The 22,103-nt window shown below is 40.8% G+C and overlaps 1 protein-coding gene across 4 annotated transcripts in view; it reads right to left on the bottom strand.

Annotated features, from left to right (window-relative positions):
* The window catches only part of C10H2orf88 (chromosome 10 C2orf88 homolog), a 139,341-nt gene that overhangs the window by 4,642 nt on the left and 112,596 nt on the right, over positions 1-22,103 (bottom strand). Inside the window, exon 1 of one of the 4 annotated variants that reach the window (XM_073019875.1) lies at positions 15,077-15,928. The exons of 2 other annotated variants lie outside the window; for them this stretch is intronic. In XM_073019875.1, coding sequence (XP_072875976.1) covers positions 15,077-15,426 — 350 coding nt within the window. In that variant the 5' untranslated portion in view covers positions 15,427-15,928. Of the gene's footprint in view, positions 1-15,076; positions 15,929-22,103 lie in introns of those variants that run through there. One more of the 4 variants, XM_007965635.3, reaches the window with a different exon arrangement.

Here is a 22,103-nt window from a genome sequence, read left to right as displayed (position 1 = left end):
ATGAACTTCTCTTAAGGGACTTAAGGATAACTAAAACAATACAAGACAGCTTCATTTTAAAGAGGACTAACCTGTAAGAAGCACAGGCAATCTCTATAAATGAGATTAATGGTCCCTGATTGTATCTTAGTTTTGGGACTAAAAACATAGCTCTAAAAATTCATAAAATTTGTTTCTGAAAACACTTTTTTTTTTGAGACAGTGTCTTACTCTGTTACTCAGGCTGGAGTAAAGGATGCAATCATGGCTCACTGTAGCCTGGACCTCCTGGGTTCCAGTGATCCTCCCACCTCAGCCTACTGGGTAGCTGGCCTGCAGGCACAAGCCACCATGCCTAGCTAATTTTTTGTAGAGACAGGGTTTTGCCATTTTGCCCAGGCTGGTCTTGAACTCCTGGGGTCAAGTGATCTGCCCACCTTAGCCTCCCAAAGTGCCTGGATTACTGGCATGAGCCACTGTGCCTGGCCTGAAACCACTGATCTTAAGGCAAAAGCTTGCGTGCATCTCATTCATTTTTTTAAATAGTTTGTAATTAAAGATGTCCAGAGGAGGTGATGTTTGCCAGGTCTACCACCATATATTATTCTATAAATTCTACCCAGTTTCTCATAATACTATATCTGTTCCTACCCCTAATAAGAGTGATATGAGAGTAAGAAAGGAAAGGCAGTCTTCTGCTTTTAATTGCCTTTAGTTCCGTATGCCCTGCTTCATGCTGCAAACTCAGAGATGTTAATTTTAAAAAGGAAACAGATGTGGTGTCTGTCTTGCTTACTAGCCTGAACTGAGGATGGGGACTGTCTTGGTTGTTCATCATCACCATGTTATGATTTTTTGTAGTGTCTATTTTTTACTATAAGGGATGGTTAAGGGAATTGAACATGGTTAACCTGAAAAAAGTTACTTGGAGAACTCAGTGAGTGTCAGATAAATGAAAGGCTATGAGTGGAACCATCAGTGGAACCATCAGAATATTCTGTGTTTTTTAAGACCTTTTGTTTTGCAAAAACAGCTTTTTCTTACCCTAACAAAGTAACTAGTGCCAGATTTGTGCATTTGCCAAAACCAGTTTTAAAACTGGACAAAATATATGTTGCCATGTATTTTCAGGCATAGAGCAACAAGCAACACTGGATTGTGATCCCTGAGAGAAGAAAAACACAAGATGTTAACGCCCCCAGATGGTCATTGTGGGATTCTACCTGGGGGTATTTTCCAGCATTACCATGGGAGTTGAGCCCCAGGAGAGTCAGAGTGGCAACTCTGATGGAACAGAGGTTTGGGTACTAAAACAGCTGAAATTTATAAGATAGAGTTCAAGATTGGGAAGAGAGGCAGAAATCTGCATGAGACTTGTCAAAGGTACTGGTATGTGCATGTCCAGGATGAGGCTCTGCAAAGTCTTAGCAAATGATTACTTCTTCTAGGACTTAAGGGTTGAACAGTGACACCAGAAGTTATACAGTACTTAGAATCCTTGGAATTGCAGCCTGCGTGGAGCAATCTCATTGAACACTTCTGTATTTAGTTACTACTCAAGAAATGTGACACCTTAGGAATCAGTAGCATACCCTATGCAAGGGTTGGCAAGTGTTTTCTTAAAGGGCTATGACTTAGGCTTGTGAGCTAGGATGTTTGTGGCTTCTCCAAATTCATATGTTGAAACCTAATCCCCAACGTGGTGGTATTTGGAGGGGGGGGGCTTTGGTGATGATATTAGAGTATTAGTGCTCTCATAAAAGAGACCCCAGAGAGCTCCCTTGCCCCTACTGACATGTGGGGCCACATTGAAAAGCTGTGAACCACAAAGCAGGCCTTCACAAGATACCATATATGCTCATGCCTTAAACTTGGACTTCCCAGCCTCCAGAACCATGAGAAATAAATCTGTGTTATTGATAAACACTCAGTCTTATAAATACCCCATACTAGTCTCTGGTATTTTGTTATACCATCCTGAATGGACTAAGACACATAGGGTCTATGTCACAACTACTCAGCTCTGCTATTATAGCACAAAAGAAGCCAGATAATATATTAATATTAAACAAATGGGCATGGCTATATCCAATAAAACTTCACTTACAAAAACAGGCAGCCAACCTATGGACCACATTTGACTAAGTTCAAACAGAAATAGTCCCCTTTAACAAGAAATAAAACAATACCTTTTAAAGAAAGATAAGCCAGATGCCTTACAAGTTATTAATCACAATGCCTACCGTTCAATTAAAAAAGTACTAGCCATACAAAGAAGCAGGAAAATCTGACCCATAATCAAGAAAAAAAAAAAATGACCCAGCATTTCTTAATAGAAATTAATAATAGAACTTTAAAGTAGCTATTTAAGTATGCCCAATAAAATAAAGGAAAAAACTAGTGAACAAAAAAAGAATTTCAGAGAAATGGAAATTGTAAAATAAAAATGGAAAATCAATAACTGAAATGTACAAGACGTGAAATGAAAAATTCATTGTGTAGACTACTGAATGTTGGAAAAGATAGGATTAGTGAACTTGAATATAAATCTATAGATGTGTCCAATCTGAAAAATGGAGGGAAAAGATTTTAAAAATAGAGCAGCAGCCACTAAAGAGATAATGCAAGTATGACTTATGAGGAAAGGAATTAGACACATTTAACCCAGAAGAAGACAGGAAAGGAAGAACACTGGGGGTTGGGAGGGACAATTAGAAAACCAACATATGAAAAAGCCTTCTGTATGAAAAATTACCTGAAAGAAAAATGGACTAAAAATAACAATTGAAAGGCAGAGATGATCAGACTAGTTTAAAAATCCAAACCACACATATATAGTCTTTTCAACACTGAGTGCTGCAACAACCAAATCATCCATATGCCAAAAAAAAAAAAAAAAAAAAAGCTGGACACAGATCTTAAATCCTTCACAAAATTAATTTGAAATGGACATAGACCTAAATATAAAATAGGACTCCTAGAAGATAACATAGGAAGCAATGTAGATAACCTTGGGTTTGGTGACAACCTTTTAGATTCAGTGCCAAAGGCATGATATGTTAAAGAAATAATTGATAAGTTGGACTTCACTAAAAATCTGCTCTGTTTAAGACATGGTCAAGAAAATGAGAAGACAAGCCACAGACTGGGAGAAAATACTGTAAAAGCTTATTTTAGAAAAGATTGTTATCTATATTTGATAAGATTGTTGTTTAAAGTATACAAAGAACTTCTGAAAGTCAGCAATACAATTATGAACAAGCTAATTGAAAAATGGACAGACACCTCACCGAAGTCATCTTACATATAGATGGCACATAAATGTATGGAAAAATGTTCAGCATCATGTCATTCAGGAATTGTAAATTTAAACAGTGAGATAATGGCAAAAGCAACAGAACACTCATTCATCGTTGGTGAGAATGCAAAATGGTACGGTTATCTTGGGAGGACAGTTTGGCAGTTTCTTACAAAACTAAATATATTCTTACTATACGATCCAACAGTTATGCTTCTTGGTATTCAACCCAATGAGTTGAACGCTTAAATCCATGCAAAAATCTGCACGTGGATGTCTGTAGCAGCTTTATTCATAACTTTGAAAACTTAGAAGCAAGCAAGATGTCTTTCTTGATGAATGGGTAAACTGTGGTACATCTAAACAATGGAATATATTCAGCATTAAAAATAAATGAGTTAGGCTGGGCATAGTCACTCATGCCTACAATCCCAGCACTTTGGGAGGCTGAGGCGAGTATCACTTGAGCCCAGGAGTTCAAGACCAGCCTAGGCAACATAGCAAGACCCCGTCTCTACAAAAAAATTAAATATGAAAAAAATTAGCCAGGCATGGTGGTACATGCCTACAGTTTTAGCTACTCAGGAAGCCGAGGTCGCTCAGGCCCAGGAGTTGGAATTGAAGGTTGTGGTAAGTTAAGATTGATTGCACCACTGTACTCCAGCCTGGGTGACTGAGCAAGACTCTGTCTCAGAAAAATAATAATAATCCAGCCATGGAAAGAAAAGGAGGAACCTCCAATGCTTATTACTAAGATAAGCCAATCTGAAAGGGGTACATGCTGTATGATTACAACTATATGATATTCTAGAAATGGCAAGACTCTGGAGGCAGTAAAAAGACCAGTGGTTGCCAAGGGTTATGGAAGAGGCTGAGATGAATAGGTGGAACGGACAATTTTTAAGGCAATGAAACTATTCTATATGATACTAATAACGGATTTCTGTCATACATTTGTCAAAAACCATAGATTGTACACCACCAGGAATGAACCCTAATATAATGTGGACTTCAGGTGACTGTGATGTGTCTAGTGGGAGATGCTGCGTGTGTGTGTGTACACAGGATATGTGGGAACACTCTACTTCCTGCTCCATTCTTCTGTTAAAACTACTCTGAAAAACAGTATTATTTTTTTAAAAATACACCCACTATATGCTAGTTATAAAACATATACAACTTAAAACTGACCCAGAAGCATAGCTGGAGATTTAAAACATTACTAGAATATTCAAAGAAAAAATAATATGCATTCTGAACAACATTACGGTCCAACTTGAGTTGATATTCACAGAACACTATACCCAACAACTATTACATATTCTTATTGACTGCATATGGAACATTCACCAAGATAGACTATTGATAGTCTCAGCAGATTTCAAAGGCTTAAAACATTACACAGTATATTTTCTAACCACCCCAGATAGTAAAATATCTAGAAAAGCCTCATATATTGGGAAACTAAACATATTTCTAAGTAACCCATGGGACAAAGAAGAAAATCACAGGAGAAATTAAAATATATTTTCAACTAAACAAAAACTGAAACATCAGAATTTTGAAATGCATTAGAGCTTAGAAATAAATTTATATATTTAAATGCTTAGCAAAGAAGAAAAGTTTAAATCAGTGATGCAAGCTTTTACCTTAAGCTTAAAAAAGAAAAGCAAATTAAACCCAATATAAGTAGACAAATAGGTAAGAACAGAAATCAGTGAAGCATACCATAGAGACAACAGAATGAATGCTGGTTCTTTAAAAATAGCTAATAGATACATCTCTATACAGACTGATCAAGAAAAATAAGTCACATATTAAGATGTGTAATGGGTATTATGACATCTGTATACATTTAAAAGGCAAACAGGAATAATATAAACAATTTTATGCCAATATCAAATTACCAAAATTGGCACAAGAAGAAAATCTGATAGCTCACCATCAATTAAAGAAATTGTATATTCGGCAAAATTCTAGCAGGCTTTTCTGTAGACATTGACAAATGCATTCTAAAAGTCCAATCAAAATCCCAGCACTCTGTTTCTTAAAAAGTTAACCATGGCCGGGCGCAGTGGCTCAAGCCTGTAATCCCAGCACTTTGGGAGGCCGAGACGGGCGGATCACGAGGTCAGGAGATCAAGACCATCCTGGCTAACACTGTGAAACCCTATCTCTACTAAGAAATACAAAAAACTAGCCGGGCGAGGTGGCGGGCGCCTGTAGTCCCAGCTACTCGGGAGGCTGAGGCAGGAGAATGGCGTAAACCCGGGAGGCGGAGCTTGCAGTGAGCTGAGATCCGGCCACTGCACTCCAGCCTGGGCGACAGAGCGAGACTCTGCCTCAAAAAAAAAAAAAAAAAAAAAAAAGTTAACCATGCACTTACCCTGTGAACCAGCCATTTCATCTCTAGATATCTATCTAAGACAAATAGAAACATAGGTATTTTAAAAATCTGTATACCAACATCCATAGCCTCTTTATTCACAATAGCCAAAGCTGGAAACAACCCAAATGTCCATCAGTAGGCAAATCAAATGGATAAACAAATTGGGGATATCCTTAAAATGGAATATAACTTGACAATAAAAAAAGGATAAACTATTGGTATGTCAAACCACATGGATGAATCTCAGACATGTTGAGCCAAATAAAAAAGATGGATCATACATGAATTTCAAGATTGGACAATAGTGACCCTATGAATAGAAATAATAGTGATTCCCTTTGGGTGGGAGGTAGTAAAGACTATTTGGAAGAGGCCCTGAAATACTTTCTAGGCTATTAAAAATATTCTATATCTTAATTGGTATGTTAATGAGGTATATGTTTGTTAAAACATGTTAGATCGTACCTTTAACATCTGTGTACTGTATTTCACTGTAATTTTTACTTTAATAAGTATAAGAACAGTTTTTGAGAACATTCTGGGGCACTTAAATCCAGGGGACTGATGTATTTTATCTGAAAAAGACTGCCTATGGGCAGCATCCAGAGCAGACTAGCTCCCTGTGCTGGAGGACTCCAGTGTAAGGCCTGCTGCTTCCTTTCTGCACCGGCCTAAAACCAGCCCAACTCTGGTCATAGTCTTCTGGGCCTACCGAAGAACAAAAGCCTACTTATAGTTCTTCCAGTTGCCAGTTAAAGGGCTTTATTTATCTGTCACTTCCTTTGGGAACAGGTAGAGTGCTTTGATTTAGAATGACGGCAATGAATGAGAAACCAATTTGAAATTGGATATGAGAGTCTTCTGTCCGTCCTTTATTGTGCTGTTCCTGAACTTGTAGCTAAGGAGGGTAGAGTAGGGAGAGGGATCTATAACCTTATCCAAGGAACCAGATTAGTAATATTTCATCCCCACCACACTTTAATTTGCACATATTTCTAGAGTATAGGACATAAAAAATACCTAGATAGTAAAATATTTATGTTGTTAACCTTCAGCTGGTTTAGCCATATCTATTAAGTATAGAAAACAACCGTTCTTCAGTTACTTATCACATCTGCTTACTAATTTATGTTGTTTATCATTTCTTCCCATCTAATAGATGAAACAGGCAGATAGGTCTGGCTCTTCCACTTGCTGACCCAGAGTTCACATGGCAAATAAGAATGGAGCTGTCACTCCGAATTCCAGCCTCGTCTAAAAGTACTCCAGCAATACTTTATCCAACCCAGCCTATGTTTTTAAGTGTTAACTTTCTCTCTTTCTTGAACTTACAGAACCTCTGTGCCAACTTTGAAGTTAATTCTTGCCAGTAAAGACCAAGATAGCTCCTTTCCAGGGTCTCTGTTTCTCTCTTCTCATTGCCCCTGTCCTTGACCTGATCTCTGGACTATCAGCAAGAACGTGATGGCCCAGACCTTCCCAGTCTCCCAAACAGGTCTCTGGGTACTACTGCTCCAGGACTAGCTGTCAAATCTGGCCTTCAAGTCCTGTGTTGGGAAAAATGACACTGATATATTCATGTAATTAGGTAATCATCTGCTCCAGTAACTAGCTATCTAATGGAATTGCTCATGGCATGTTCAGAGGGTGCAATTGCCTTAATTGAATGGGATTAGTAAACTGCCACCACATATTTGTTAATCAGATTTTCATGCTATAGTTTCCATTCCACAGAAGCCTCTTAAGTTTTATCATGAATAAAAAAGCATGATCCTTAAAGTAAGGGCCAAGGGGGAAAAAAAAGTTAATGTGCAGCATCTACTGTTCATGGTAGCAGCTGTTTAAATACTTTTAAATACTTAAAAGGCAGTTACAATACAGAATTTTAAATACTTAAAAGGCAATTACAGTACAAGCCTGCATGCCATTGAAGAACAAACTTTGTATAATTTCAATCACTCCTAATAAGATAGTTGATTCATAAGGAGGAAATAAAGTTTCAACAATGTTAGCCATTAATGCAAGTCAGTGGCTAGGCAGCTATGATTAGCCTTAGCAGGTGTGATCAGCTGTCCTGAATTAATTTTTAGTCTTATTCATTTGGGAAGTTACTATGGTCATCAGTTGAAGGTGTGATACATTAAATGCTGCATATCAACCAGGAAAAGTGTTTTGGCCTTCTTGTCATTTTAACTGGCTAATTACAGAAATATAAAATGTTTAAAAAACACAGTTTTTCAAAAATATTTAAATCAACCTTTTATACCTTAGTTCTCAAGATACACCAAAAAACTATCAGAGCATCCCTTAACCATCCAACCAGTCTATATTGAGTGTCTACTATGTGTTTGGAACCTGTGTCCATAGAATATAAGTGCTTCCAAAATTAATCAAAAGGAGAAAGAGAATATAATTTATTCAGGCTGTAAGTAATAACATCTAACAGTGCCCTTCCACCCACCACTCCCTCTCCCTCTGTCCCCTACCCCTCAGATCACAATGCACAGACACATACATACACATTACAGTCATACATGACGAAAAGAAAGCCCCTTTATGTGTTTCAATGTTATTTGAAGCCTCAAAGCACTAAAAATATAGAATGAGCCCTGACGCTATCCTCAGGAAGAGATCTAGCAACAACTGCGGCTTCTGTTGGATCCGTCAAAGAAAAAATGTGATTTACTGCAGCTCCCCACCTTTTTTCCTCCTAGAGCCAGGTTCTCAGTCCATCGCCTGGGCTGGAGTACAGTGACCAGCTGTGGCTCACAGCAGCCTCACAAACTCCTGAGTTCAAACTGTCCTCTGGCTTCAGCCCCCTGAGTACTTGCGACTATAGGCACATGCCACCATGCCCAGGTAATTTTTTATATTTTTTGTAGAGACAGGGTCTTGCCATGTTGCCCAGGCTGGTTATGAACTCCTGGCCTTAACTGATCCTTCTGCCTTGGCCTCTCAAAGTGCTGGGATGATAGGTGTGAGCCAACATGCCTGGCTAGCCCAGTCTTTGTAGTTCATTTCGTAGCTGTGTTCCTCCATTCTGGGTGCAGTGTCATCAAAAGGAGTAAATTTCTTGGGAATATGCCAGTGGAAGGTATCACAAAAAGGCCATAATTTGGACATGAGCTAGACCCAAACACAAAACTAGCCAAAAAAAAAAAAAGTAACTTCTAAAATCTGCTCTGTAAACGAATAGGCTGTAACTCCCAAGAAGTCCATCTTAAACACTAGATTAACAGATGGTTTATTTTACCTTTGTCCCATTTTATGTCATATTCTTAAGCCTTTACACAGGTTTCTAAGATGCCTTATATCTCAAGTTATGGCTTAAAATTGGTCTCACCCTGAATTAATGTAAATATGTAATAAAAACCATGTTATAATCTTTCAAAAAGTTTTTCTTTCCAATTTCAATGTAGATGTGATTAATAGAAATACCAATTCATTAAAACATAACTCAAAGTGGGCAGATCACCTGAGGTCAGGAGTTCGAGACCAGCCTGGCCAACATGGTGAAACGCTGTCTCTACTAAAGATACAAAAATCAGCCAGGTGTGGTGGCAGGTGCCTGTAATTCCAGCTACTCAGGAGGCTGAGGCACGAGAATCGCTTGAACCTGGGAGGCGGAGCTTGCAGTGAGCCACTGCACTCCAGCCTGGGCAATAGAGTGAGACTCAGCCTCAAAAAAAATAAAAATAAAAAGTAAGTTTATAAAAAATATATGTAACTCAGTTTCTAGTAACATGTTTGTCATTATGTGTTCTCTAATAATGGATACTGAGAAAGAATATACTTTCTTGTAGGGCTCTGTGAAACCTGGACAGTAAATGGAAGTCTTTGTACTGGGAGTATTGAGAATCATTCACTTGGACTATAAATCCACAGCAGGATCCAATGACATTGGTTAAACAGGCAAACAGAAATGGACACAATTTAAACGTAATGTTCTTTGTCTTTCACCAAAAAGTAAAAGCTACAAAATACTGTAAATATGACTTTGGTCAGTATGAAGGTCACCAAAAGAACACTACTATAGGGTCCTTAGAAACGGAGAAATTGGTTTTGTCCTCAGGCACTTAGAGCACACACAGTGTACAGCTGCTCACTGACAGGATGGGCTCAGGATGACTCCATGTGGTCACTCTTGGGGCCAAAATTTCTCAATAGAGAGGCAGAGAAAATAACCTTGTTAAGAAATGAGACAGTGTTTGAGATTCTAATAAACCTTAATAAAGCGGTATGGTATGATTTTATCTGTAAACTGGGCTCTACCTCAGTCATCTAAAAATTGTGATTTTGGTCAGGCATGGGGGCTCACACCTGTAATCCCAGCACTTTGGGAGGCCAAAGTGGGTGGATTACCTGAGGTCAGCAGTTCATGACCAGCATGGCCAACATGGTGAAACCCCATCTCTAATAAAAATTTAAAAATCAGCCAGGTGTGGTGGTACACGCCTGTAATCCCAGCTATTAGGGAGGCTGAGGCAGGAGAATCGTTTGAACGTGGGAGGGAGAAGTTGCAGTGAGCCGAGATCGCACCACTGCACTCCAGCCTCAGTGACAGAGTGAAGACTCCGTCTCAGAAAAATAAAAATTGTGATTCTATATGTAAAGCATCTAGAACTTCCTTGGAACATGGAACATGTTCTGTGTTATTTCCATTCCTTCTTTCTCCAGATTGTCTCCTAAAGCTACTAACATCTAATTATTAAGTGTTCTATTATATCTCCAGATTATAATTGAGGAAAGAGAAGTATAATCTAAGAATGACAACAGTAATTTAGGATTTTGAACAATTAGATGATAGACTAACTGTTGAACAGGAGATAGATGTCTTAAGTCCAGGTATCAATACTTCATCTTATTTACCAGGTCCTCCAGGTAGAGGATAAAAACCACACGCATACACAAGCAGGTATTTCCCTAAGCCCTTCTGGGCTTCACTCTGGCTACCAGGTGGCTTCATCTGGCCACTCCTGTTTATGACCATGAATGTTGACCTTCAATCTGCAGCAATTCCTCCAGCACCATAATATAAATCCTCACAGAAAAATGAAAAGGAGCTCTGACCAACTAGTTAAGAAAACCTGATCTAGAACCTCTGCCTGCTTTATCATTTTGTTAAGTTGGCAGATAAGCCCCAAATTCTAACCACCTCCTTGAGTCACATTGCTTTTGCAAACTCCCGTGCATATGTGTGTTTAAATCTGTTCTATTTATGCCATTACTCTTTTATCAGTTTAATTCACAGGCCTTGGTCACAAACCTAAGAGGGTAGAAGAGCTTTTTTCCTCCCCTACAGATTCAATTTCTATTAGTCTTTAGTAAAACCACTTCATTTTAGAACAAGTAGGAGGCATATATTAATAAAAGAGTGTTAAGTGCTATGCACTGAATTAAGTTCTAGGCAGCAGTATATGTAATTTCGAGCACTGAAAAGAATCATTACTCTGGTATAGAAACATGGAAGAACATAGTGTTCAAATTCACTAGGACTCTAGGTCAGAGGACCAAGAATTCAGACAATTTTGCCATTTAAAGTTTCATAGTTCTTTCATGATCCATATACTCCACTTCTTTACCTAAGGAGTTATTGTAGGGTTCCTATTTTCTGTGGCCAACAGTACAGTGTCTCGGGGGGAAGAGAGGTACATTTAATATAAACATTTTTTTAAAGCCCTGTTTTTACCCAATGGACTTGATTTCTCACTAATACAAGGAAATTTCCTCTCCCATCAAGTGAGTCTCCTTGGCTCACCCATGCTCATTTCCTACTCCTAGTCCTCCTCCAAGCTGAAACACACCACCTCGCCTTTATCTCAACCCAGCACCCTTTTCCCTGTTCCCTACTTAAACCCAAGTACTATCTTTGAGGATAGGGGACGCCCCATCTCCTTCCTGCAGACTTCCCAGTCCTCCTCCCACCCTTCCTCAGAATTCTGTTCTTGAACTGAAGTCTCGTCTTTAATGTATAAATGCTGTCTCCCCAAATGACATTAGATATTCCTCAAAGGCAGGAGGTTTTTTTTTTTCTTTATTTTGTACGGAACAGTTCTCTACATCAAGGTGACTAATGAATGCTTATTAAAGTTTTCCCATTTGTCAACTCTCCATATGCCTGCAGTATGTTAGATGTTGGGAATAAAACAGTGACATTTACATAGTTCTGCCTCTTGCAGGCTGTTTACATGCAAAGGCTACAAACTTGCAGTAGTGTTTGGGCCAGTGCAGTGTTGAAACTGTTCTGAATTAGAATACTTCTAAGCTAGGCATTCACTCTGGGGGCCACATATCTGTTCCTCCCTCCCATTCAGCTTCAGTAATTTATGTTACCTTCAGCCCCTTGTGAAACACTCTTAATTTCACAACTTTTAACTTACAAGGAATAAATTCATTCTTAAAATACAAGGCTCTTCGCATGTGAGGTACTGATTAGAGTTATTTACTACTGCCAAAACTTTCAACATTATAACACCTTGAGTGGTTCTATTTCTCAACCACCGACTTAGTGCATGTTGTGCATAGTATGCTTACTATACAGAAAGTACAGTAAGAAAGGCTCATTTTAAAATTCTCAAATCCAAGGATAGATGGCGTTTTAACTAATGAGAAAGAAAACAAAACTGCTCAGCAACTGTTTTGCTGCCTTAAAAGCAAATGATTTCAAGCTGGAAAGCATGGAAACCTCACTAAGAGAGAACTAAGGTGCAAGAAGAAGAGGTTACTTTAAAAGAATCCATGCCTTCACATTCTGGTGAATTATATTCCAGGGTACCAGGAGAACCTGCGGATGTCAGCACAGAACTATCCTGGCAACCTCTGGAAATACATGGAGAAGAAGGGCAGCCACAAGAGGCTATAGATTCAAACACAACTTTTTCCCCCAGTGTTTTTATTTTTAATATTCAAAGCTAAAGGAAAGAATTAGAATTCCTAGACTTCACAGACTAATAGTTTGACATCTATCTCTAGCAAAATTCAAACTTAAACATTAAACAAGGAACAATGGGGGGTGGGGGGAAAGACTGGGGATTTCTAGGAACTAGCAATGTGCTAAGAATCATTCATTTTTAAACTCATGTTATTTACTTTTGTGGTAGATCAGGGAATATGCAAGATCTTTACTTTTCAGCAAGACATTTTTCTCATAATGTCTTTATGGAGAAGACTGCTCTATGGACTAGAATAGTTTGATAAGAAAGGGCTGAGTCTAGCTAATTCATTAATTCAAGCAAAATCTACTGAAGGCCAACTAGATTTCCAGCCAATATTGTACCTGGCGCTTTCATTACTTTGAATTTTAACAACCACCCTGAAAGGCAGATGTTACCTCATTTTGATACTGAAAATAAGTTTCTCAAGGTCACAAAACTAATAGGTATCAGGGCCAGACTCCAAAACCAGCCTCCAAAAATCCAGGACCATTCCTGCTGTGCCACAGGTTTCTAGAGGTACCACAATCATAGCAAGAGGACTTGTCCTATCTATTGTCAGTGACTTGAATGTCTGGTGAATCAACTCAGCAAATGTGTAGGTGACACAAAACTGAAAAGTAGAATTAACATGATGAATGACATAAGATGAAAACATCTATCTAACAAACTGCAAACCATACAGAGGCTTTAAGTAATATAAGCCAACAGAAAAAAGAAATTCAGATTCAAGAAATGCTTAACTGCATAATTAAAAAATTAATAAAGCCTACCTTTAGTTTTGTCTCCTTTGCTTGACAGCAAAGCACATGGGGTATGGAGGTGAGGCTTTTAGTCAACTTCTGTGTATTTACTACCAATGCCAATTAAGCAATAGATGATTTCATTTGAAGATGGCAACTCATTGCACCCTGCACTGTTTGGGTTACACTGACTTATTGAATTCAATTTTAGGCTAAGGATCTTTAGCACAGAGAAGGGTCGTGGGTAAGGAAGGAAACATAAAAAACTAGTATTTATTGAAGATAACTAACATTTACTGACTCCTAGGCACCTCTACTAAGTACTTTATTAAGATTATTAATTTAATCCTCACAGTAACCCTAGGGTTAGACAAAGCATATTATTCCCATTTTACAGATGAGAAACTGAGGCTCAGGGATCTGAAAGGCTGTCAAGCAAAGGAGACAAAAATATTATTTTGTATCACTTTAGACCTTTCGTTTCTTGACTATTTTTGGGTCACGGACCCTTCTCAGACTCTGACTAAAGTTTCAGATCTTTTTTGCAGAAAAATCTTGTTTCTAAGTTCACAGTTGGAGCGCTATTGGCCAGGTAGGACTAATGAGAAACAGGTACTGCTTCCTAAGGGGTTGTCAGTTCAGCGTAAACAAGGCCTTGCTAACAGAAAAGGAGGAACCCCTCAAAATGTGATGAGCTCTCTGTCACTGAAGTGTTCAATCAAAATGTGGCTGGCCTGTCAGGAGTGCTATAGAGGAGATAATAAAATGGATTGGAGGTTGGTCCACAATTTTAAAGCATACTTTTGTTACAAGATTGTGTGAACCTAAATAAGTAATGCTTATAATTTTTGTTTAATGGCAAAACAAAATTAAAAACTGAAATTATTCTTCCAGACCATGCTCCTTGAAAGCAGAATGCATAATGTTATTTCCCATCTATTTATGATAGGCATATTAACTGCTTGAAAACAGCCTCATCCAAAGGGAAAAAGAGCCAACTGTTGATCTTGGTTTGATTTATACTTTGTCATAATACAAGTAGATTCCATATTCCTCCGAATTCTTATCTAAAAATTTCCCTGAGAGAGCTGCCACATACACTAGATCCTAAAAAGATGGTCTTTGTTAAGAACCTTTACTAGTTTACAATTTTATGTTAACTTAATCCCCTAAAGGATAGGGGAGGGGCTGGTGTCAGACGAGAGACATAAGCGAGACAACGCCAATTGTTCTGCTTTGCTTCTTTGACCCCTTCACTCATGGCAGGATCTTACCTGTCTACTCCTCTTAATTTCTTATTTGCATTATTTCACCTCAATATTCAGCCTCCCACAGCTCCAAAGAGCACAAGAGCTAATACGTTGCTCATGATATGCCATTCAGAGCACAAGCCTGACAGCTTGGCATATCAATGCAATGTTCATGGGCAAATCTCTCACCTGAAAATCTTCACTCACTCTTCAGGTAGGAAGCAGGGTGGAAATGCAACTCATAATGAGGTACCTTTCATTGGGAAGCCCAGAAAAAGATTGAAGCGGTGGGGGCTAACTCTTCTCCATTAGGGGACAGAGATGTGAGGCTCTATCCACGGCAGCGGGCTGAGAAAGGTCTCGTTTAATTAAAGCCTCCTGTAACTCATGGGTTTCTGCCATTGAAAAATCTAAAAGGCACAGCTGACAAAGACCGACACACACTCGCCCTTCATCAGTCACCCACCTCCCAGATGTTCACTTACACATCGCCTGGCAGCTGCGCGCCCATGGCACGTCTGGACAGGGACAGCCGTGCGGACCCCGGAGGCAGCCTGCGCTCAGGCCCGGGGCGGGTCTCCGAAGCTCCCGGGGCGGCGCTGCAGTGTAAGGGGGGCTTGCTGGCGTCTGGGCGGGCGGCAGCTGAGGCCCGGCGGGGGCAAAGTGCAGTCCAGATGCCAGGGCAACGGCGCCGCCTTCTCGCCGGCGCCCGGCTCAGCCAAGTGGCAGCATGCGGAGGACGGGGCGTCCTTCGGCTGCACTCGGGCTCCCGGCCCCTCCTCCTGCCGTCGCCGCCGCGCCCGCCGCGCGCTCCTCGCGGGTTTGCGCCCCGCATCCGGCCCCCAGACGGCCGCCTAGGGGCGCTCAGCTTCAGGGCGCGCCCTCTGGGAGCGGCCCACGAATTTCGGGTGGCAGAGGGTTGCCTCGATACTTCCTCAGGCGCTGGGTCCGAGGCAGGGACGGGCGGGGCGGAACTGGGTTGTCAGCCAGTCGGTCTGGGCCACCACCCTTACGCCCCCCGCAACTACCAAGCAGCTGCCGGTGCCGCAGCGGGAACAGACCCGCAAAGATCAATGAAAGCAGAAGCCAGTGAGGCATCGCAGAGGTCAATGAAAGAAAGAGCCAGGGAGGCATTTCGCTGTCCCGGCCCCTGGCCTTGCCCCTGGTCTCGGCCACCTGGGCTGCGAACTCTCCTGAGCTCCGCCCTGGTGGGAGGGGGCTTTGCCCTCCAAGGCCTCTCCCCCGCGGGGCTTGCCTTGGGACAACAGGTGCTAGGCCGCGGCGCTGAGCCCGCCTGCAGGGGGCCCCGCAGCCTGGCCTCGGCCTTCCCAGCTAAGGGTTCCGCGCTCGGGCCAGGCTGAGCTGCCAGACCTGCTTTGACCTGAAACCCCACTCTTGCAGAGCTAGGCCAGGGATTCTGCCCTTCCCACCTCGTTTGCACCATGATTATGCAAACCAAAAGTGTTGGAAGTACTTAAACATTCAAAGGACACATCCATTTTATACTTTTCTATACAGAAATACTCAAGAACATTTTCCAAGCTTGTTTCTCTTTCAAACAAAGTATCTCTAAAGGCCATTTTCTCACTTTTTAAAGCATTGAATATCACTGCCTCAAAACATGGGCATTATTCAGTTACACTTCCCCGCACAATCCATGTGATGCCTGCATCTGCCCAGCATGATTCTTAGCAATAGTAAAAGTCCCAAGAGAACTACAAAAGAACCATTATTTTCCTTGTGTTCTACAACGGATTATTCAATGCGAAATTCATGCTTGAAGGGACCTTAGTGATAATTTTGACTCCACATTACAGATGAGGACACAGAGGCCCAGAGTTCAGCAGTACAGCGAAAGAGAATGGAACTTAAAAAACTAACAATCTATATACTGAGACTTAGCTCTTTGAAGGTACTTTATAGTAAAAAATAAACCTAGATTGCAGAAGAGTTGAGAAACATTAAGTTATACAAAAATCTAGCTCAGAATCTCTTAGATTTTAAATGAATCAAGCATTCTTATTTTTCTCCAGGCTTAAATTAGCTAAGGTTATATTCAAATACAGTGGCCCAGAAATGTAATTTTTCTTCATGCTAGTATGATTAATGGGATTGGAGTTGGTACATCCTGGCAATCATAGAATGTGAGTATACCTATATGAATTGATTTGTCTGATAAGTATCAATTTTTTTTTCTTTTTTTTTTGAGACAGAGTCTTGCTCTTGTCACCCAGGCTGGAGTGCAATGGCACGATCTTGGCTCACTGCAACCTCCACCTCCCAGGTTCAAGCAATTCTCCTGCCTTAGCTCCTGAGTGGCTGAGATTACAGGCGCCTGCCACCATGCCAGGCTAATTTTTGTATTTTTAGTAGAGACAGGGTTTCACCATGTCGGCCAGGCTGGTCTCGAACTCCTGACCTCAGGTAATCCACCCACCTCGGCCTCCCAAAGTTCTGGGATTACAGGTGTGAGCCACCGCGCCCAGCCAGTATCAGTTTTAATGTATACAAATTGATTATACTTACATAAAACAAATTATTCAGTTCTATGTATTTCAGGCACACCATGCTAAATAGTTATGCTCAAATGCAAGGTTCCACTTTTAGGCCTAGTTCTTCACTTAAGTTATGTAATTTTCTTGTGCTCTTCCTTCCCCAGCTTTAAACTTCTATCAACCTAGTGCTGGAATCATCCTTAGGAGACCCCTGGGTTCCACACTGAGGGGATGGTGTCAGTTCTTGATGTGATCTAGGCAGAGGAGACACTTAGAAATTTGTGTTTTTTACTTCCCGGTTACCAGTTCAGAAGGAAAGAAAAAGTGGGTGAGAAGGTCTCTGGCCTCCATCAAAAGAGAAACCCATGAACTTGCAAATTTCTTTCACTCAGTTTGAGAACAAACTGGACCAAGTGTTAGTCCTAGTCAGCCTTTGGTCTACAAATGAAGCGGGTCACGAGGGAGCGAGACCTACACACCACGCCGAGTTGCTCCTGCCAGGCTTGAGCCGGACCCTTCCTTCACCATCTCAGGGGGCCAAGGCGATCAGGTCTGTCAGGGATGACTAAGGGAGGACCTAGCCCGTGGCCTCTGCCATCTGCCTGGCTGCCCTCATGGGTGTGCACTGGAGAGAGTGGAGCAGGGGGGGACAAGCCTGGGGCTGGTGGGGAGACGGCACTGCCACCCTTCTGTGAGCAGCCCTCTCCGCTCTCCTCTCTGCGGGGCCTCCCTCAGGTCCAGGCCAGTGTGAGCAGGTCCTTGCGGGTTGGGCCTGGAAAAGAGCCTTGACTTCTCTCCTCAGGGCTGCAGGCCATGCTTCTGGTTAAGATGGTGCCATGTAAGACTTGGAGGGAAGATGCGTCGAGGGAACATGGCGCCCTCTGCTGCTGGGATTCGGGAAAGCTGGCTCTCCTCCCAGCCGCCCAGCCTAGAACTGGGAGTCAGGGCACAGCATTTCTGCCCTCTGTCCTCACCTGGGCTTGAACAAGGATAGAGGCGACAGGAACCAAGAACTCCTCAAACTGGTAGTGGCAGAGACCAACTGCAGGATTTTGAAAGTGCTGATACAACTTTTTAAAAGCTGGGAAGGACCCAGCCATGGCCTGAGGCGAATGGTTAGGGTGAGGGGCTCTAGCAAGTGTTTAGTGGTTTTGTTTTCTCCAGAGTTCATGGAAGTAAAAGCCATAAAAACAGCAATGATAAAATCCTGGAATTTGAACATAAGCAATCTCACCCTAGGGTCCATGCTGTTGACAGGAAAGAAATACTGAGCTGGATTGAGGATTGCGTGTTAAATAGTAAACTCGCAGTTAACAGAATCAAATCAAGGCACTCACTTACTCTTTGCTCTGTAAAGAACTCCCATTTCCATCCCCGGCCCCAACAGACCACAGAGGTACATAGCTGACTCCCTCCACTGGTTTCTCTACTTAAAGGAGCACCTTTAACTTCCATTTTTTGCCTCAGGGAGACCAGTCAGAGCTTGCACCTCTGGGAGAAGCAAGGGAGGTTATGCCAGTGAGGCAGAAGGGACCTCGTTTCTAAAAGTACTCTAAGCAGTGAGATGATGTGACCTTGTCAGGAAGGACCCAGGCCCTGGGATTCTTACAAGCATATCAGAGAGTCAAATGTCTCAGTTGTTTTCTGATAATGAAGTGGTGAGGACTGGAGAGGGAGTTGGCATAGTTTGCGAGTGTTCATTCTCATGGAGACTAGAGAACTCATGTACGCTAGAGAGAGGTAACGCAAATCAGAGAAAAGATTTATAAAGAATAGAAAATGACACTAATTCCCCACCTGCTCCCACCACCTCCACCCCTACGCCCAGAACTTATCTCAGGTTACAAAATAAAAAGCCAAAGCCAACTGAGCGGACAGATGAAAATTTAAATGCAAACAAGATAAACTTACTGAGGAGACAGAAAAAAAAATACCATTATGGGATATGAACCCTGATAGAATAGCACATAGGTATGACCATTGAGGAAAGTCATTTTGAGATTCTACCTCTTCGTTTCTCATATAATAATAGTCCACTGGTCTAGGGAGAAAAAAAAAAAACTTTTAGTGGTTATTGGAAAACATGGCTATTTCTTACATATATTTCCCATTCATCCAGGTTTTATGTGCTAGTTTTTGTGTGTTCAATCTAAAATGATCTCTCCCAAACGGTGAACTTATCTCATATTTGCTAAGATTTTATTTGGATTTGGCTGAGAGGCCCAGATATCTTCTCTGAGTAGGCAACAGACACATTTTCATGTCAGACTCTAATTAAGGTTTTAGGATACAAAGCTTTAAAAATTCAGAAGCAAAAATGGTGTTATTGATTCTTTAACACTTTCTGTAACTCAAGACACCTAAAAATACTTCTTGATGAAGAACTAGGAGTAGGTATGAAAATGATGTCTTGGCTGGATGCAGTGGCTCACGCATGTAATTCTAGCACTTTGGGAGGCCAAGGTGGGTAGATGACGAGGTCAGGAGTTTGAGACCAGCCTGGCCAACATATTGAAACCCTGTTTCTACTAAAATACAAAAAATTAGCCAGGCGTGGTGGCAGGCACCCATAATCCCAGCTACTTGGGAGGCTGATGCAGGAGAATCGCTTGAACCTGGGAGGCAGAGGTTGCAGTGAGCCAAGATCATGCCATTGCACTCCAGCCGGGGTGACAGTGCGAGACTCTGTGTCAAAAAAAAAAAGAAAAGAAAAGAAAGAAAGAAAAAGAAAATGATGTCTTATCCTTTGCTCCTGAAATTTTTCCTGAACTCTTTTTTACTACTCCTAGTTGTTTCTATGCCCAAGCAGGCTTTAAAACCTTGTTGGGAACCTTAATGACACTGTGGGAAAGACCTCTTCTTATTTACCATTTTCCCAGTATCAAATTGGAAATCATTAGATTACCTTGTATAGGTACAGCCAAACAAGTGAAAATGTAAACCTACCAGCAGAGTTTCTGTTCTAGTACATTCTGTGCTACTGTGACAGAATACCTAAGACTAGATAATTTATAAAGAACGGAAATGTGTTTTCTCACTGTTCTGGAGGATGGGAAGTCCAAGATCATGGCACCAGCAGGTTTGGTAGGTTTTCTGGTGAGGGCTGGATCCTCCAGAGGTGGGGAACCCTAGCTAAATGCTGCAAAAAGCCTCGTTTAAAGGGGTCTTAATCCCATTGACAAGGGAACAGCTCCAAAGGCCTAATCACCTCTTAAAGGCCCTACCTCTTAATCCTACCACATCAGCAACATCTGAATTTTGGAGGGAACATTCAAACCATGACAGTTTCCCATAGTATTTTAATGTATATCATGATATGATTAAAAGCTCTTATGAATTAAATTTTCCAAACAATACTGTAGGCCATTGTAGTCTTATTCATTATGTCACTGAAGTGAGAAGTGATTGACATTATCTTCCTTATGTGGAAGACGAAAATCAAATAGCCCCTCCAAGCTTCTCATTCCTGAAGAAAAAAATTCTTTAGTTTTTCTCACAGAATTTTCTTTACTCCCATTTGTCAGGCTTCTCTAGACCCATTCTGGTTCTCCAAGTGTAACTAAATGTCTGGCAACCCAAACTAGGGAACAGTTCCAAATAAGAGTTTAACGCAGAGCATGACAGTATTGTGGAACAGTATCTCCTGACCGTGTCATGTATAATCCAGTTCTGTTCATTATATTTACAACTCTATAAGCTGTCAACTATACTGTCAGTCTATTTCCTATCACTTGTTTGCTTCTTAAAGTTGTTCTGCATTCATTTTTCTGTTGAGTTTGGTCTTTAAGTTTACTGATGTGCATCTGTCAGTAAACAAGCCTCATGTTCCTATACAAGATCTGTCAAAAGATCTTTATGCTGAACTTAAATACATTTTGAAATCTTTAAATCATCATTAATAGACACTATATTTCTATGGTATAAGTAGATTTAACAATCCCCAAAGAGGTAGACATGCCTGGAAATAAAGAAGCTTCTGATATTGTTGTTATTGTTGTTGTCTTTTATGGTTACCTATATTTGTTCTACCATTTCCCCCAACCAAATTCTGAGCATCTTGAGGATAGGAACTATGTGCTCTGTGTAATCTATGTATCTTATGTACTTATTTCCAGCACCCGACATAGGGAAGGCATGAAATGTTTGTGGAGTTGAGCATGATTCTTTGCTTTGGTGCTTTATATCATTTCATCTTAGTTTAAACAGAGAAGAAAAGCATTACTGCTTAGGCCCATGAATCCAAACTTCTATAAGTCTTCACCTACATTTATTTTGATAACCATTTTTGGCATTAAGATGGGGCCAACTTTTATTTGCTTACAAATGTGAATATAAGACATAGTTAAAAATCAGATAAATACTGCAGTAACCATTGGTCCAAAATTTACTATTTCAAATTTCATATTATATTGCACGTTTTGTTTTTTTACTTAGGGCATATGTGCCTTTCAATATGAGTCACTTTCCATTGTCTCACTGCCTTGGGTGTTAAAAACAATCTGTCCCAATTTGATCAAAATAGTTTAGCTTCTCCCTGGAATTATGGACTTTTACATATTTATTAGCTCATGATTTTTAAATTAAATATTTGACTAATATACCTTGAAAGGGGGCATAGCCACATAACTGAAGACATTAGAATATTTATCCTGAAGAAGTTAAGGGGAATGAGAAGAGAGATCTGAGGGGTATTCGTATGGACAAGGGACTGTATTTAATCTACATTGCTCTGATAGGCAGTACTAGAACCAGCAGGAAGAAGTCATGGCAGTGTTGGAAGTAAATGCTCAGTGCCGCCAAGTGAAAATAGCACTCAGGCAAAAGTTTTCTCAGCAAGGCAATTTACTTATATAGAAGGGTGTGTTTTGCAGATGGAGTAATGGCGAGAGCACACTAGACAAGGGAGGGGAAGGGAGCTTATTCCTAATGCAGCTAGCCCTACTGCTATGTCTTTCCCCGGGTAGGGTTGGACCATGCAGTCTAAGCTAATTCTGATTGGGCTATTTTAAAGAGAGCA

This window comes from Chlorocebus sabaeus, chromosome 10, assembly GCF_047675955.1.
Source record: "Chlorocebus sabaeus isolate Y175 chromosome 10, mChlSab1.0.hap1, whole genome shotgun sequence".
Lineage (NCBI taxonomy): Eukaryota > Metazoa > Chordata > Mammalia > Primates > Cercopithecidae > Chlorocebus > Chlorocebus sabaeus.
The sequence above is the reverse complement of the archived record's forward strand: the minus strand, read 5'-3'. Positions and strand labels throughout refer to the sequence as shown.